Source organism: Hippoglossus hippoglossus, chromosome 17 (genome assembly GCF_009819705.1).
Source record: "Hippoglossus hippoglossus isolate fHipHip1 chromosome 17, fHipHip1.pri, whole genome shotgun sequence".
Lineage (NCBI taxonomy): Eukaryota > Metazoa > Chordata > Actinopteri > Pleuronectiformes > Pleuronectidae > Hippoglossus > Hippoglossus hippoglossus.
Genome location: NC_047167.1, coordinates 16,048,220 through 16,065,330, shown reverse-complemented (window position 1 = coordinate 16,065,330; position 17,111 = coordinate 16,048,220). Strand labels below are relative to the sequence as shown.

The 17,111-nt window shown below is 42.3% G+C and overlaps 1 protein-coding gene and 1 long non-coding RNA gene across 6 annotated transcripts in view; one reads left to right on the top strand and one right to left on the bottom strand.

Moving 5' to 3' along the window:
- sntg1 (syntrophin, gamma 1) overlaps positions 1 to 10,102 on the bottom strand; it is a 44,161-nt gene extending 34,059 nt beyond the window's left edge. For 2 of the 5 annotated variants that reach the window (XR_004616715.1, XM_034613216.1), the window contains exons 1-11: positions 9,746 to 10,102; positions 9,142 to 9,191; positions 6,747 to 6,881; positions 4,451 to 4,507; positions 4,187 to 4,244; positions 4,053 to 4,096; positions 3,622 to 3,663; positions 3,136 to 3,271; positions 2,464 to 2,546; positions 2,001 to 2,131; positions 729 to 858 (exon numbers count right to left, since the gene is read on the bottom strand). Coding sequence is in view for 4 of the 5 variants with exons in the window: in XM_034613216.1 (XP_034469107.1) it covers positions 729 to 858; positions 2,001 to 2,131; positions 2,464 to 2,546; positions 3,136 to 3,271; positions 3,622 to 3,663; positions 4,053 to 4,096; positions 4,187 to 4,244; positions 4,451 to 4,507; positions 6,747 to 6,881; positions 9,142 to 9,168 (843 nt within the window). In the remaining variant the exon portion in view is untranslated. Of the gene's footprint in view, positions 1 to 728; positions 859 to 2,000; positions 2,132 to 2,463; positions 2,547 to 3,135; positions 3,272 to 3,621; positions 3,664 to 4,052; positions 4,097 to 4,186; positions 4,245 to 4,450; positions 4,508 to 6,746; positions 6,882 to 9,141; positions 9,192 to 9,739 lie in introns of all 5 variants that reach the window. The other 3 variants (XM_034613218.1, XM_034613219.1, XM_034613217.1) reach the window with 3 other exon arrangements.
- LOC117778033 overlaps positions 1 to 17,111 on the top strand; it is a 303,640-nt gene that overhangs the window by 138,162 nt on the left and 148,367 nt on the right. The gene's annotated exons all lie outside the window — the stretch shown is intronic.

The window sequence follows — 17,111 nt, the reverse complement described above, 5'->3', positions numbered from 1 at the left end:
GCTTCATGTTGTATTGATTTGAATGTGGAGAAACTAAAAGCACCGTTACGTTTTGGTTACATTTTACTAGACGATGGCTCAACAATCTTTCCCCCCCCCCCCCTCTCTTTGAAGAAGTATAAATTATCGTTTACCGCTCGGACGTGAAGGGAAAAATACACATAAACACCCTGACAAACGTTGTCAAAATTGGACAATCTTTTGTCAGCTTTTGTACGAGACGGCACAGCGATGAAGCTTGTTGGCAGCACTTGTCTTTGACCCCCCTGCTGAGCATCATCGCCCGTCTGGAAACACAGAAACACACTTCATTTTTTCCACATCGGCTGTGGTGAAGCTGTATGAAAAAAAACATGTTCACACAAAAACAAAGAATACAGCATCATTATTTCTTTGTTTCCTGCTGCCTCCTGGTATCTTTATTGTATTATACATTATGATGAATTATAGATAATACAAGTGCTCAGGTTTAGCTGGAGGGAGCCCTGCACGAGTAGTACAATTTCTGTTATTTGGATCTCAGGCTCTTAGAAATAAGTGTGTACTCTACCCGGTGAGAAAGGCATTAGTATGTGTCTACTTAATGCCATGGCATTTGCAGAGGGGCTGTTGGAAGATGCACAAACTGAAAAGTCTGTTGCAATAACACCCAACCCGACATCTCGCTGCTTTAAATGGACGACTGGGGAAGGCTGCAGACCAAACACGTATTATTGTTTCATACTCACATTGTGCTTGGTGAGACCGGAGATGTTGCCCACTATTGCCTGAAGCCAGTCCACGCAGTCCTCCGCTGCAGGAAACTGTACGACTCCGCTGCAAACTCCGTCCACGGCGATAACCTGGAAAGCATTTTTCCTGAAAGAGAGAAGAAAAACAAAGAGTGGGTGCAACTGTAGTAACACGTTAACACTGCTCTGACGTATGTCAGCACATAACGACCCTTAAAATCACAACTTGCTGTTTTTTTCATCTCAGGACTAAATAATGTGTGAATCAGCGAGCTTCACATTATGGTGTGTTTCTGAACTTTGGACAGAGCCAGGATAGAGTTTTCTATCTTTGTGCAAAGCTAAGCTGAGCTAATTGGCTGCTGGCTGCTGGCTGTTTCCTACAAACACAAGAGTGGTTACAATAATCTCATCTATAAAAATATTTGTGAATGTGTGAAGTTTGGCTCCAAACATTTTCCTATTTTTGCCTTTTAATTTGAAGAACGCACCAGGAGACTGTTCCGGTCAGACACATGAACATCGTTCTCACATGGGCTTACTCAAACATTTTCCGGATATTTTACTATGCGTTGGCAGGAAACGTTCCAGAAAATGTCCAAAACAACTGACTCGGACATTTCATTCTCACATACAGCCCATCTGGAAAATTTCTGAAACATGTCCGTCCTTCAGTGCATGTCTGAAAGCAGCTTTAGAGTTGGAGTATTTTTTACTTAAGCCAGGCTAACTGTTTACAGTCTTTGTGCTAAGTTCAACTAAGCTAAAATGAGCTAATCTGCTGCCGGCTGTAGCATACACACACATAACTGTAATGATAATTAAAATTTTCTTGACAAAGCAAAGACGTCAGACAAGGACAAGTTAATCTTCATTCTAGACTGAAGAAAATCCCGTAGTGAAGCTAATCAATCTAAAATCCTACGATATGTTTGAGGAATTTCCTGCTAATGTGCTAAAACGTGCCAAACCACAAGTGCGGTTCATTAAGAGCCAATCTACAAGATTACTGCTTCTATCATCCACAGTGTAGCATAATGAAAGTCTATTTATTGGCAAGATAATGGATTATTACATCGAGCATCCATTGTTCAATAGAACCATCCGTGCACAGAACTAGTGCAAGTAAAATTTACTGCAGAGTTGTTTTGTGTCTTTGTTTCAAAGGATAAGAAATAGCTGCGAAAACACATTTTCTGGCCCCGTTTGACATCGGCTCCCCACGTGAGAACCGATCGCACTGACCCTGCAGGGTGACGTCCCCCTCACCTGCAGACATCAGAGCCCGGCATGTACTGTGACAGGCGTGAGTGCAGCAGTGGAATAAGGCGCAGGTCCACCCATCTCTTCTCCCAGCGAAGCCCCGGGGACGTGGGCCAGGACGAACAGGACAGCGTGTCCTGCGGGGAGCGTGAAACACAAGTAAAGAGGAGCTTGTCGTTTCCCACTTCACACATTTCGAAACAGTTGACATGTCAAGAGCCTGAGTCCTGCCGCTGCCACCGCTGCTGTTGTTGTTGCAGCTGTACATCAGGCAGCCCGAGCGAGCGAGCACGCGCTGCAGAAGGGGAAGCTGATTCACCCTCCTCAAAAGATAAAGATAGAGCGTCCAAGTGACAGTTGCATGGAAACAACTTTCTGGCAGAGGGAATGTTGCTGCATGGTTACAAAGGGACAGTTATAGAATCTGTCAATCAAGGGAGAGAAGGAGGAAAAAAAAAAGAAAAAGTACCGTGTTGTTGGGATGGTAGTTCAAGTGCAGGCCGCTGTCACACAGAGGAGAGGACGTCCCGCTACTCTGGTCGCTCGGAATGCCTGAAAATGCAACACACACACACACACACACACACACACACACACACACACACACACACACACACACACACACACACACACACACACACACACACGGAAACACAATAAAGCCCCCACCTCAAACTCCTCTTTCTACTTCAGGGTTTTCCAAACTGCATTGAATCGCAGCCATCCACAGAAGTGCGTTGCTTTGTTCTCCTCCTGCCCTGAGCCAATTTGTATTCGGGTGACTGGTTGATTGGCCACTCAACCTGCCCCATATAGACATATGAAAGGATTTTATAAACGCTTTCATGTCTGATGATGAACCGAAGCTTTCCCACGTAAGAGCGAATCAGGTGCATCACAATGAGCAGTGTCACTCTCTTTGAGTTTAGGCTCTTTTGTCAAGCTTGAGCCTCCCGTCCTCTCTTTAGCATCTGTATTCGGTGCTTGTCAAGACGGGCAAGTCCAAAAAAATTGAGAAAAGATTTATTTTTGGCTTTTTCGGCTTTGTCACCAGGACAACCAGTCCTACAAAGAAACAGTTACACCAGCCATAAACACACTTGGTAGATTATTCTCTGCAGTAGTTAAGGTGAAAATATACTTTTCAGAGCGTGTGCATGTGGAGGGTTCTCACATGTGCAGTCCTCGCACAGGGGCAGTTTCAAAAAGGCCGGCGTCTTCTTCAGGAACGAGACGGTGAGCGTCACTTCTTCACCAGCGTTTCTCAAAACTTGCACCTGGAAGGTAAAGCGAGATTTATTTATTTTTCCGTTACAGGGGCTGCAAACTGCGAGGCTTTCTGCCGATTGTCTGCTGCGATGACAACATGGCGTGCCAATGTCTGGCTGAGAATGGAAATACAAGATAAAGGGATTTACATAGACTGAAAGTTTTATGCTCCTTACACACACACACACACACAATAACACACACTTTTCTTGCAGTTACATTTAAGGAAGGGATGAGACAGAAAAACACACACATGGCTTTACATGTCAAAAGATACAAATCATAAAGTGAGACGAGATAAGCCGCCGAAAGAGCTGTTGCGGTGTAAGAAAATATGAGATATGAGCAGACAGCTTACCACTTCCTCGTGGCGATAGCTCCTCACGTTTATTCCATTTATCTAGAAACAACAGTAACAGGGTTACCCTAAATAACACCGCTGGCATCATATCACTCTGGCTCTATCTTCAAAATGATTAATGAAGCAGCACAATAACTGTTATGGCATCTGTGCTGAAAACTGTAAACAAGACAGTCACATCCGCAGTTGCCATGAATACTGAATGTCTTTGGCTTGTAAATGTTTCCCCTGCAACACATGAGCCGAGAGATGTGGCAGATTTTCTTTTTTTCCCATCGAAATTCATGTGAAATTCATGCGACAAATGAATAAATGACATTTTGCTATAGGAATACATAACTTTTCAATGTGACCCCTGAGTTATTAAAGGAACAGCATGTTATTTTTGCAGTGTGGGACGACATATTGTGTAAATTGTGGCATTTTACCTGAAGGATGCCGTCTCCAATAAAGAGCAGCCCAGAGAGTTCAGCTGGAAATAGGAAATCAATTTAGTAAAGACAAACTGGCAAAAAAAAAATGGCATTAGTTGTAAAACAAATTGAAAAAAATCACAATATACCTTTTTGTTCTTTTGATATTTTCGATATGACAACAGGGATTTTATGTTCTGCTCCACCCTAAAGAGAAAAAGATCAAATAAAAATGAATTACACAGGTAACTCAAACGCCGGAGACACTCAAGAGCAACTCAATTTCCAGTGAGTCCCCCCCCGCTAATGCTGTTATTGTCGTTCTACAAGAGAATGATCAATAACGCTTGTTTTGGACTTAATTTAAAGAAGTCGGGAGGAGGAGCGGTCTAATCAGCCGCGATCTAAATTACCTTGATGCTCAGACCGAACCCTCCAATCGTCTGCCGCCTGATCGTTACAGTCCGCTCCTGCAAGAGATTCAGTTAGAACGGACAAATGAGTTCAGGCTGACGCTGAACCTGAGGGAGCTTTCAAACTAAAATGCAATCTTAGCAACAGAATAATAGCAACTGGTTAAAACATTGCAAGATAACAACTCCAATTAATTAAGCTACACATTCTTATTTGTAGTAGATTTAAAGATGTAAACATACGGCAGCACATTTTCCAATAATAATAATTACAATGCATAGGAAGCAGCGGTAAATTTAACTTGTCATTTTTGTCTTTCAATGGAAACACATTGTGGTGATATGATCCTAACGTGTTTTCAGTGGAGAAAGTATTATTTATAAGCATGTAACTATTAAAAGAATCATTCTCAAAATACGCTTAATGCTTTCTTGCCTAGATTTAGCATAGAGAATCGATACGTCCCTTATATTTGCACTGTAAATGTGAAAATGAAAAGCAAACGAGCAAATAATCGACTTCTACAAAATCAAACTATTCCTCTGACGTGTTTATTTCACGCCTTGGTCCAGTGCTTTGAGAATCAGTCAGCTGCTGCATTGTGTCATATTTAACATGTTCTTAATTTCATTTTCAATTAAGTGACAATCCACAGCCCGACATGCAGAGGATGTTAATACGTTTTTAAACTCTCTCTGCAGAATATTAGTCCCGTCCATTTTAAGAAAAGCTGTTTGTGAGCTTTTAACATTTAACATTTTTTGGAAAGCGCACGGTGGGTGAATGTTAAATTAAGTGCAGTCTAGTGAAAACACAGTAGGTACGCCTACACAGACAAATGAAACCCTGCCAAGGAAAGTGTTGGATTCTCAGACACTGTCACTGCTGAATATTCATCTATTGAAAAAGCAACATTATCCAACTTTGTCTGACATAAAATTCACGAAATAAAAATGCATTCTTGAATCCATGGACGTCAACAGCCAATCAAAAAAGTGTTAAGTTAAAGACACTTGAGACGATGACCCAGTAGACCCCTGGTATTAACATGTAGTTGTTGTGTTCCGATCCAATCATGAGACGCTTGTGCGGCCATATTTTATTTCCAGATGTGAACGCACGTACTCGGAGGAGTCCACTTGTGAGCGGATCACAAAATCCAAATGTTAATACCAGGTGTGTACGGGATCTATGTGAGCGTTGATAACTGAGAAATAACTTCTGTAAAAATCAGACTGTTGAGAGGAAAATGGAAAATGAAAAATCTGGAAGGTCAAAGCAAAATAAGAGAAAGACGGGAAGATCAAACCAATCCAAAGTTTCATTTTAAAATTGGTAATAATCTGGTCATGTGACTTGGACTTGTTGTTGTCCCATCTTCCTCTTATCCTTTTATATCTGAAGTCCTCCATGTCGTAAAGATACGTCTGTTCTCTCTCTCTCTTTTCAGTTTTTTTCCCATTTCAGTTTATCTGTTGAATTTAATGGATTTTTTTTTTTAATATGGTCTTATTCTGTGTTGTTGTCTCTGGTGTTTGTGAATTTCTGACAGATTCATATTATGGCGCCTGACAAAGGTGTGTAATCGTTACACTGTATTCACGACACATTTCATAGAGAAACACGAATTCAATCTATTTCTCTTTAAAAGAAACGTGTAAAAGTTATATCAACCGCCGAAGCTGAGAAGTCGACGCTTCCTGACATCCTCATTCTGCTCGAGCGTCCCCTCGGCTTCGCCCCTTTTTTTCGTTAATTAGAAATCATGTTTCAAAGGACACGAGCGCGTCATCCATTTGTATCTGAAGGTTTTATTTTACTCAGTAAAGGAATAATGTAATTTTGAAGAAGGTCATCGACTCAGGGCTCATCTGAGTCATTTCTTAAGAAAAAAAAAAAAACTTTTATCCTATTTTCACTGTGTTTTCTTAGTCTACGCTTTTACTGTTAGTTCCTTTTTTACTTTATATTCTTAATTCATGTGTGTTACAAATTAGGCATCTACAGGCTTTAACTACATATGTCATTGTACTTGAACAGTGACACCACAGATCTCTCTCACACTAAGAAAATATAACATATACGTGATCCAGTAGGTGAATTAAAATGTAATAACTACACAAGAATACATTAACTGCTGCAGATGAGTCATTAACACAGATATTCATGATGTTTCTCAGTATCTTTGTGCTGTAACCTTCATGTATTCATGAACAGTACATGTAACTGACATCATTGCACCAGGGTGAAGTGTGTCACACCAGCATTCAGTAATTACAGGACTGTTTTACTTACGCTTGAATAAAAAGGCTCCCCTGACACACAGATGACATCTTGTTCTTGAATGGTCAGAATATCTTTGGCCAAGTGTAGTCGAATATTAAACGGCTCCTCATTACCTTCTTGCATCAAATAAATCCCAGTCTTTGTCTGTGAACAGTCAGAGAGATAAACTCATTCATCATCCCTCCGTGACTAAATTAACTGGCCGTGAAATGAAATGTCATTGAGAGGACTTGTTGCAGGATGAACATGGAAATTAGGGACACAGAGCTTTTGCAAATATCATTTTTTTGTCTTTCATTTGAAATATTTTGCTTGCAAATAACCACTATTCAGCGCTCTGGGTAATAAATGACACGGAATAATAATATAATGTGTCCTCTGTGTGCGTTGTGTACATCCATGATGAGAGTAAAATTAGCGTGTAAGTGTAAGGCTGCTGCTGGTGACAGCGACAAATTAGGAGGCTGTGAAATTGAGTGGCTGGAATCAAGCTCACCCTGCACATTTGAATTTCCATGCTTCCTCCACAGCAGGTGTGTGTTTCCAATGATCCATTTAAAAACATGCTAATCCGCATAAATTTGCATCTTGCATGTCCTTCCCCCTCTCCCTGGCTAATTGCAATGCCTGTCCTGCCCTGTACTTCAAAAGGTCAAAATAAAAGCAGCCCCTCTACCAAACAAGATTTATATTAACATGAAGAAGAAACCACCGGTGTCAGCATCCTTGTCACCCGGGATACGCCACCGATCAGTTAACGGAGACAGTCGGCTGCTGTTCTAACAGAGCGCACCACCACTGCAGGTCAGACTGGAATCAGAGTCAGTTTATGGAGCGTGTTATCTTTCACCTCTAATAAGGAACGCAAAGAAATATGCCTCCGCCTGCAGCTGCGGCATGAGAAATGAAACGAGGGGGCATTAATCCACATTATTTAGACTAATGTGCGTGCGAGAGTAATTAGCTGAGCAAAAACGAGGTCAGTGGTGCCATAACTGTACAAAGTCGGGTCAGGCGGCGTCTCACGTACTTTGACCTGTTGTGTATAATTAGCATTGTGCGTAATTAGAATCATCTCTTATGTTTCATTACTCTCCCCCTGCAAACAGACCTACATTATTATCTACATCATCGTCTACAATCAGAGCGCGTGCACATGATTATTTACCGTGCAAACAGCAGCAGATGCTGCACCGTGTGCAACCAGGGCATTGCTTCACATCCCAAGGGTGTAATAGTGACAGGAGCAATGTAGTAAAGTACCGTGAGTATGATCCTCATAAACGCTGTCTGTTTTTTAAATTTATGCTATTAATATAATAAGTAGATTATCACTGACAGTTTCTCACATCTGAAACAACACAATAAGAAGATAGGAATTATTTATTCATCATCCATCCATTATCTATAGTGCTTATCCTTTGAGGGTCACGTTGGGGCTGGGGCCAATCCCAGTTGACATGAGAGGTGGTGGTGGGGGGGGGCGTATCGCAGGGTCAACATACAGAGAAAAACAACCACAGTTACACCTACGGCCAATTTAGAGTCTCCAATGAATCAACCCGCAGGACTTGGGACTGTTGGAGGAAGGTGGAGGACTCACACAGAAAGACCCCGGCCGAACCAGGACTTGAACCGAGCACCTTCTTGTTGTGAGGCGACGGTAAGAATTACAACTATCCCTGTCTGCCTGTATGTTGCTCACGTATCTCCAGAACTGTTGATCTCATCAGCTTCACCCTTGGCATGTGTATTGTTAAGGGCCCAAGAAAGTGCAGTGACAACTGATTCTCCAGTTCTGCGTATTGAATCTAGCTTCACTGAACTTTGAATAAACAGGTGAACAGCTCTCTGTGCAGCAGCGGTGGTGCAGCTTCAGGGTTCTGACTCCTGCAGCGATCTATACTTGCTGCAGCTCAATTGCTGCAGGTCACTTTTACAGTTTCAGATAGGAAACTGCAACCAGCATCACCACAGGCCAAACAAACAACCAATTTCCAAACAGGCGGGTTTACAACAGGCACTAAGATGCTTGGAATGTACAATATTTCCCAACAGGTATGTTTTGAGATATGATCAGTACATGTGATCAGTTGATAATGTAATTTAAAATAATGCGAGCGAACAGAAACAAAAAGCAATCAGTTATTCATGCATCAGTGTGAATTTATTATACGTTTGTAATATATAATATTTTTGAGCCACAGAGAGTGAGTTGGTTATCTGCACAGGTCTGAGAATAGATGTGTTAAATGCTACATATGTACGGGGCCCAGAGCGCTGTTTTATCCACATGCTTCCTGACGTACCGTGCTGCTTTTCTGTCACTTGAAAATGTCCCGACAGTTTCTATAATCATAGTCAATCCTCGCTCAAACTGCTCCATTGATTGAATTCCACCAACCTCTTCATTTGAAGTCTTGAAATCCATGTGCTACTATGCAGTGAGGGATACTGCGAAGGAGAAAAACAAGATTAAGTTGGACTGGGGAGGCAATTGCTTAACGACATGACCGACTCGCTGCAGCAAAACTGCAGTCAAATTAAACCAGCATTGTTAGCAGGATGCCTATTTTCATTATAGACGATGGAGAGGAGTAGATTTTTCATTGAAACGCAACCCACTGAGCGATCTCGGGATAGAGCCAGAGACCATTAGGCCTTAATGAATAATTCATTAGCAAAGGTGAGAGCCCAGGTATCCTAATAAATGTTTCAATATCGATGTGTGTTACCGAATGAGGTGTCTTGTCAGAGAGGGCACAAGTAAAAAGGCTACGGCAAAAAGTGCCCTAACCTGGTTAGAGAATGAAAGGTGTGATGCTGCACATGAACACCAGATGCTTTCACTATCATCCCATTTGCTCTGGACAGAGAAACACAAGTATGCTGTAGGAATGTTACAGGAGGGCCTCATTTACATGGACCAGTTCCACTCACTTCTAATCAGACATGACTGCCACTTGACTCCACAAAACAAGTACAGAACAAAAATGGCTCACACTCACGGAGAGAGACTGAGAGTTACCTCAGCAGAAAGGCCCCCAGCTCTTTGTGTGGTGAGATCTAGCCATCGAGCAGCGAGTCGATCCCTGATCCGAGCCGTAGCAGGAGGCCTTCCTGAGTCATGGCTGACAGGCTTTGGTGACTTGGGAGGCAGCGAGCGGAGCTGTCACCCCTCCTGGCAGGCTGTGGATGTTGCAGGATCGCTCCCGGTGGAGCTGAGGAGCAGAATGAGGCTATCGTGTAGCGAGGTTTCACTCCTGGCGGCCGCTAATCGGTGTCCGTGCTGCAGGGGACGTGGCGAAGGTACCACACTGATACAACGGCCACCTGCAGATGAGGAGCTGCTGTGACGAGATAAGAGCTGGAGAAAAAAGAATAAAAAAGTCTTGAGGAATAAAGCGATGGGAGACAGAGCTGAATATATTGTTTGTTAAATGCTTCTGACTACGACTGAAAAGATGTAATCTGCAGTTGCCAGCAACATGTCGATATAACTGCTGCTTGTACGTGGGATGTTGAATCAGAAGCAATTCACGACTTTATTTCCCGAATACGCATCCGGTGCAAAACAAGGGGAAATTCAGAAAGCAAACTCCAAACTGTGAATCCCATCTCTCGCTCACTGCGATGGAGGATCCACAAAAACAATCGTATAAACGTTAAAAAAGACCAAATACAAAAACTATGGATTCATCTGCACAAAGGCCAAAAAATGCAATTAAGTTACATTCTTGCATTTTCTTGGATTTCTGTATGCCGAGTGCAAATGACTCTTTCAGCGTGTTTATTAAATTCCAGCAGCAAACCCTCGAGATATCCTCCTCGTTAGTATGCATTGTTGGCTCGACGCCACCTCCTTGTTGAGCTGCAGTGTTGCTACTATGATCATTGTTATACAGGATTAGAACAGAACTCACGGCGTATGCGTTTCAAGCTGCAATTAATGCATAAATCATTGACTTCTGATTAGAGAGAGAGAGAGAGAGAGAGAGAGAGAGAGAGAGAGAGAGAGAGAGAGAGAGAGAGAGAGAGAGAGAGAGAGAAGCCTTTATGAAACTCACACATTTGTTTGTCTAAGTGGGGAAAAGAGAGAGAGAGGAGCAGGAGCGAGTGATCCAGAGAATCTTTAAGAAATAGAAGGAGAAATGAAAACTTAAAAAATCGTTGTCACATGTTTCACTTAGTATTCATTGTGTTTGTGATATTTGGGGTTATCGAGCTCTTGAATTGTAACGTCGGATATTGAAGGTACACTTGTGCTATAATGCACAAGATATGAGGTATTAGCTAAAAAAAGGGCAGTTTAAGACGACATATTTCTATCATATCCAACCTTTATTACGTTTATGATGTGAAGTAATTGTTGAAGAGGCGTTGATTCAACTTCATGATCATTTGTGTTGCTGTTTGGTTGAACTGCAATATACCAAGATATGTGTTAAGCTAAGTGTATCTAATAAGCAAGCCACTGAATGTGAATTTAATATTATTTGCAGCGTAGCGAGGAATAGTTCAGTATATAGAAATGCTAATTTCAACTATATTGCTATATATACACGTTTTTATAGAGCTGCAACAGTTGGTCAATTAAAAGAGAATTAATCAAGAATAAGCGTTTGAAAAATGTCACCTTGGGCTACGAAAAGGGGTATTTTTCATTTGATGGTATTTTATAGCTCTTGATTCATTGATTTAATAAACAATGTATTAAGCAGATTGATCAATAATGAGAATTATCTTTAGTTGGAGCCTTAGTTTGATATCCTGTATAGGCAGGCAAATATGTGTTGACAGTATATTCTACACTATTTGTGAATTCTTTTTCAAGGATAGGTAGAATAATATCATAACCTGCTGAAGTGTTTTTCAGTATACGCCCCAATGTGTGTGTTTCTTTCACAGATTTGTGGTTGGACTTTTATTGATTCTGGAAAGATCCATTCGAAAAACACGATCACAGGTTCTGTCTCTATCCGCGCCCACACTGTGAGCTGTGTCTGCGGCGGAGACGAGCCAGCTGCGTTCAACGGATGTGAGAGAAACCCTGACATCATTTGTGGACCTGCTATTAAAAATGAATGCGCTCACGTGGTCAGCTGAAAAATGTGTCTGCGGCCCGGAGACGGGCACTTTGTCTCAGCAGGTGCCCTCCCGAACTTCCTGTCAGACACCAGCACTCCTCTGCTTCTTCTGGGTTTTTTTATTCTCCGAGAATCCAAAGATTAAATAAGCTTGAACCTTTTGTGCCTTTTTAAGTCGAGTCAGCGTAACTCCTCTTGCAACCACGCTATCAGATATTTGCAGTACGACCAATTTGCCAAGAAGTGTTTTCTCGAATGACTCTCTTGTCTTTGACACAATGGCAGGAAACAGAGAGAGCGAGGAGCGAGCGAGGCTGCCTCCATGATGTAGAGATGTGTAACTTGACGTCTCCATCTCTTAGACCTGAGGACAGCTGTGACCCGTAGAGGATGATGAATGGTCACTTATGCGTGCAGGTGGAGCAGCTGTCTGCACAGTGCTCTGGCAAATGTGGTTTTACTGCTCCCAAAAATGAGATGGCTCTTGCTCACTGTATACGTCCACTCGCTCTGCGACCTGGAATATATAGGGCCTGAGAGTGCAGCTTTTTAATTTGGCCGACATTGTGCTTCTCAAATACTAAAGCATCCCAAAAGAGTCGTGCTCAAAGGCAACAGCAGAACACTGACACAGTTTTATGTCCGATTAATGTCAAAACATATATATATAAAGTCATTCCTCTTGCTCCTCTGCTGTTATAAATGTAAATATCTTTAGGGAAACAGTTTTATTTTCTGTAGATAACAGAAAAGGCAGAGCACTAATTTGTTATCGCTCTTTCAACATTAAAGTGTTTTATTGATCAGTTATCACAGTTGTTATTCTTGACTTCAGCAGGGTTTGAACCAGTCTATCAAAAGAAGAGCCAGGCAACAACACAATAATCAATACTTACTGCATCGTAAATTTCCCCAATCGCAATGAATTCAACTTATATTGATGTATTGCTTATGCATTGTGCAGCACAGTGAGGAGATATAAGACGTAATTGATCTGCCTCCGATTTGTGTTTTGCTGTTCAAGTGTTTATCTTCTTCTGTTCATAAAGGAAAAACACAACCTTCACTCAGGAGCAAAACCCATAAAAGAAATAATATTTTCAATATCTATTTATAGGAAATTTTAATCTTGAAGTTTTGGAAGTATATCGCCCAGCCCTCATCAAATGTTTCCAGCTGAGCCCAGAGCGTCTTCCTAAATATCTTGTTTTGTCTTGTTTTTTAACATAAATTGTGATTAATTAACTGTTCAGTTATCAATTAATTTGTCTGATTTTCTCTCCATTAAGGTCTTTTGGTCAATCCCATCCATCCATTATCTGGAATGCTTACTTTCTTCAGGGTCGCGTCGGGAGCTGGAGCCAATTCCAGCTGACATTGGGAGAGGGGGGGGGGGGGGGTTCACCCTTGACATTGCATCACCATTAGTGTCACATACAGGGACCCAGAGAATTTGAATTTAAAATCATATAAAGCTGAGAGGGTGGTCTCTGTATGTTGGACCTGTGACAAGCTGGCGACCAGTTAAGGGTGAACCTCTCGCTCAATGTCAGCAGGATCTGGCTCCAGCTCCCCATGTGACTCTAAAAGTATCAGCGGTATAGATAATGGATGAATGGATGAATAAATCTGAGAAAAGCTGCAAATCCTCACATGAGAAAAGTTGGAACCAGACAGTATTTGTGTGATTGTGAAACTTATTGCAGATTTTGTTTCTCTGTTGACTCATTTCAGCTCTAAATGGTTTAAACCTCTGTGTGTTGTGTTCAGGTTCCTCTTCACCTGACAATTTGTGACACATTAATAAACCAAGCCTCCCCCCCCGGTCTCACTCCTGCGGTGAGGCAGATGTGTGAACAGCTCTGTATTTACAGAGCACATTCAGTATCCAGCAGAGCCTGTTGTCTGCGCCGCTAGAGGTGCTACTTCCTCTGCTTATTCTTTCAGATTATGTTCAACATCGATCACTCGCAGGAAAGGTGGAAAGAGCGTCTCGTCATGTTTTCAATTCTTTTAGCGCATTTGTCAAAAAATAAGTCTTTCATTGCCTCGTAAGTCAATACCTGCAGCCCCCTGCGGCAGCCACTGGTGCTCTCGGCGCCAGATGCTCATGAATGATAGGCAGAGGAGTAAATTAGTGATGGACACATTTATGAGCCGAGCTCCTGACCCTCCAGACTGTGATGTATGTTTTTTGGCAACCGGGAGCCACCAGATATCAGGTGGGTGCCAACTTAAATCAGCCGGAATCATTTCATAAACTGGTTCCCTTTTTTTTTAACGCTGGATATCAGGTAGCAAAAACAGACATAATAAACTACAAGGGGAAGAAACCGATCCGGCACTAACGGGCTCCCTGATTGGATTGTAATCAGTTTTATTTTTTGTTTCATATGTGACATTATGTGGATGAATAGACCGGGCAAATCAAGTATGTGATCTTACATTAGCGCTTTAATTAGCCTTAGCAAATGTGCGCACAGCCTTTGTACCACATTGAGTTACAGCGCTCTCATAATTATACCACTGTATATGAGTGTATGTGTCGATTCTAAATATACAGCCTTTACATATAATCACTTCTTTTTGTGATTTAAGCGCTGAGGCCTGAGCAGCCCTGCAGGAGGAGACTTGGGGGCCTGGAAATGGCCCCATGCTGCTGTTGAGTGCATGAAAGGATTAAAAAGCTCGGCACTTCGCTGAAGGCTCGACTGCACTGCAACGAAGCGGCACAGTCGAGGGACACATCTGTTCACAACTAAACATAAAGTAGGGAAACGTGGAGCTGTCTCTTATTTATGGCTTCAAACTGTGTGACATGAAAGAAATCTCAAATCTAAGGGATGTAAATGACGTTCTGTAGAGTATGAACGTTAAAAAGTTGTAAATTTCATCGTGGATAAGAAGCAGCAGTTAGAAACTCATTAAGATAAGTGTGTTTTACTACCTGGACGATTTGCATGCATCCTTCAGCGCTGCAACTCATCGCTATTTTAATCACTGACACATTTTCTAGATTAATCGATAAATTGAGTCGTCTCCATGAAAATGTGCAAAAGGGATGTCTTTGAAATAGAGTTTAAAACACAGATGTATCAGAATTCGGTGATAGAAAATAGAAAAGAAGCAAAACTGCACATTTCATAACCTGACATTTATGCCTCAATAAAATAACTTCAAAAATGAATCAATCAAATGCTTGTGTCGTCACTGTATCGTCACCCCTTTTTTTTTTTTTTTTGCTGTTATATGACAGAATTGTGAAGTTAATGGTCGAGTGAATCCCAAATGCTCCCAAGGAGACATAATAATGCAATTTACAGTGTAGGAGACCGCCTTCCATCAAGGTTGAGCTGCAAGCGTGCTGTCAAGGCAACAGGGCTTCACCAACAAGCAGACGCTGCACATTAATCAAATGTGACCTAAAATTGTCCAGCCTGGGCTACTTCACAGCTTACAAAACATAAAAGAAACACTATACTTCCACTTCACAGAAGCCCAGTGCTGGAGATATCGATGTGATGCCAGTATCATACATCATTATATAGATATAGATGAATATTCCAACACCTCATTGGTTTTCTGATGGGGCAGTTATCACCTATGTGCAGCTCTCAGTGCGTCGGCCTGTGTTGCAGCCCTGAACCTCTAAATCAGATGGGCTGCTGTATGAGGCGCATATAAATGAGAGTTGTGTCTTCTATGTTCCACAAGAGTTTGCTGTGCATTCGCTTCATTAGCCATCAGTCTCCACTGAGACAGACTAATAGCTTTCTTGTTGCATGACACCAACAGACCACTGATTTTCTTGCACACTCTCTCTTTCTCTCTCTCTCTCTCTCTCCCTCCCTCTCTCTCTCTAAAGAGAAATATCCTCGATTTCTTTTATTTGTCCTGCTCGTACATCATGCTGCAATAAAAGCATATGGCTTCTCCTCTGTGAATTCCACATCTGGAGCAGTTTGTACGGATGGTCGACCAAACAGTTGCTGTAGAAAGCCCCAAAGAAACATCAGGTGTGATGCATGTCTCTGCTGCCTGGCCTGGGCTCTGGGGGCTGGATGGTAAAATGAAGACGTCCAGGCTAACGCTGACACACCGTAGGCTCTCCCATGCAGCCGCCCCTTTAGCCAGAACAACCGCTGCAGGAAAATGTTCAGAGGAATCGCTCCAATCAGAGGTAGCACACTTGCTTTCTCTGAATACACACTGGAAAGTATGTAATCCTTGATTATTCAGACGTGCTCTGCTACATATCAAGCCGCTGTGTGATGCCAGGGGAGTTTATCACTTTCGAATGTGCTGCTGTACATAATTGATGCTAATGTATACATCCACCGCTTCCTGTAATGCCGTAGGACAGCTTATCCCGGTTGAGCATTTCAAGACATTTAACAAGTCTGGATTTCCCCCTTTTTTTTCTAAATGACCCGGTGGGATTTGGCTGCAGCAGGACCAGCAGGTTATTGATTAAGTCAGTATAAGGAAAATGAAGTGTACAGGAGGAACTCTTCACTGTGGAGTGCGGCCATTGTTTGCAGACCGTTGATTGACGCCCATGCACTTTAGATCATGATGGTGGGGGGGAAATAAACTTTGAGGCAAGTTGTCAGCAGATCCACACCCAGCACATCACGAGGGGTTCATGAACCTGGCTCCGCTAAGGTGACAAGACGTGACTGACACTGTTTCACTCAGACCGGATTTTCTGCCCGTGTGCCTCTGTCACTCGGTCAAGCTGCTCTTTGATTTAGGACACATGTAGGCAGAACTGAGGGCTGGGTGTGCCGGGGCATAAAATCGTCAATGACATGTCAACGTCTCAGCCTCTGAGAAGTGAGACCTCCAGTACATCACACAGATTGCTCCTGACCTATGACCAGCAAATGGACCGGCTCTGCTCAGCTGCAGCTCAATATGCCTGTATGAGCAGGGGGCGCCTCCTGAAACCACTCTTTCTCCATCTCCAGGGTTTTTCCTTTTTTTTTTTTTTTATCCACTGATTGTCTGTCACCTTGCAGCCCATAATGAGATATACAAAAAAAAAAAGCTTTGCCTTATAAGCAACCTGCCAGAGCAGTTTATAGTTAGAGAAGCAACGTAAATTCTGTGGAAGAGAGGATTCAGGAGCTTTTTTTTTTTTGCAAGGCTAATAAAACACACTGGACCCTACAGCAGCAGCATCAGCAGCGTCAGGCTGGAATCCTCCTCTGGTTCATCACTCAGAGGATGTGTTTTAAAGAAAGAAGGATGCGGAAAGAAGGGTGCAGGACTGATTTGTGAATAG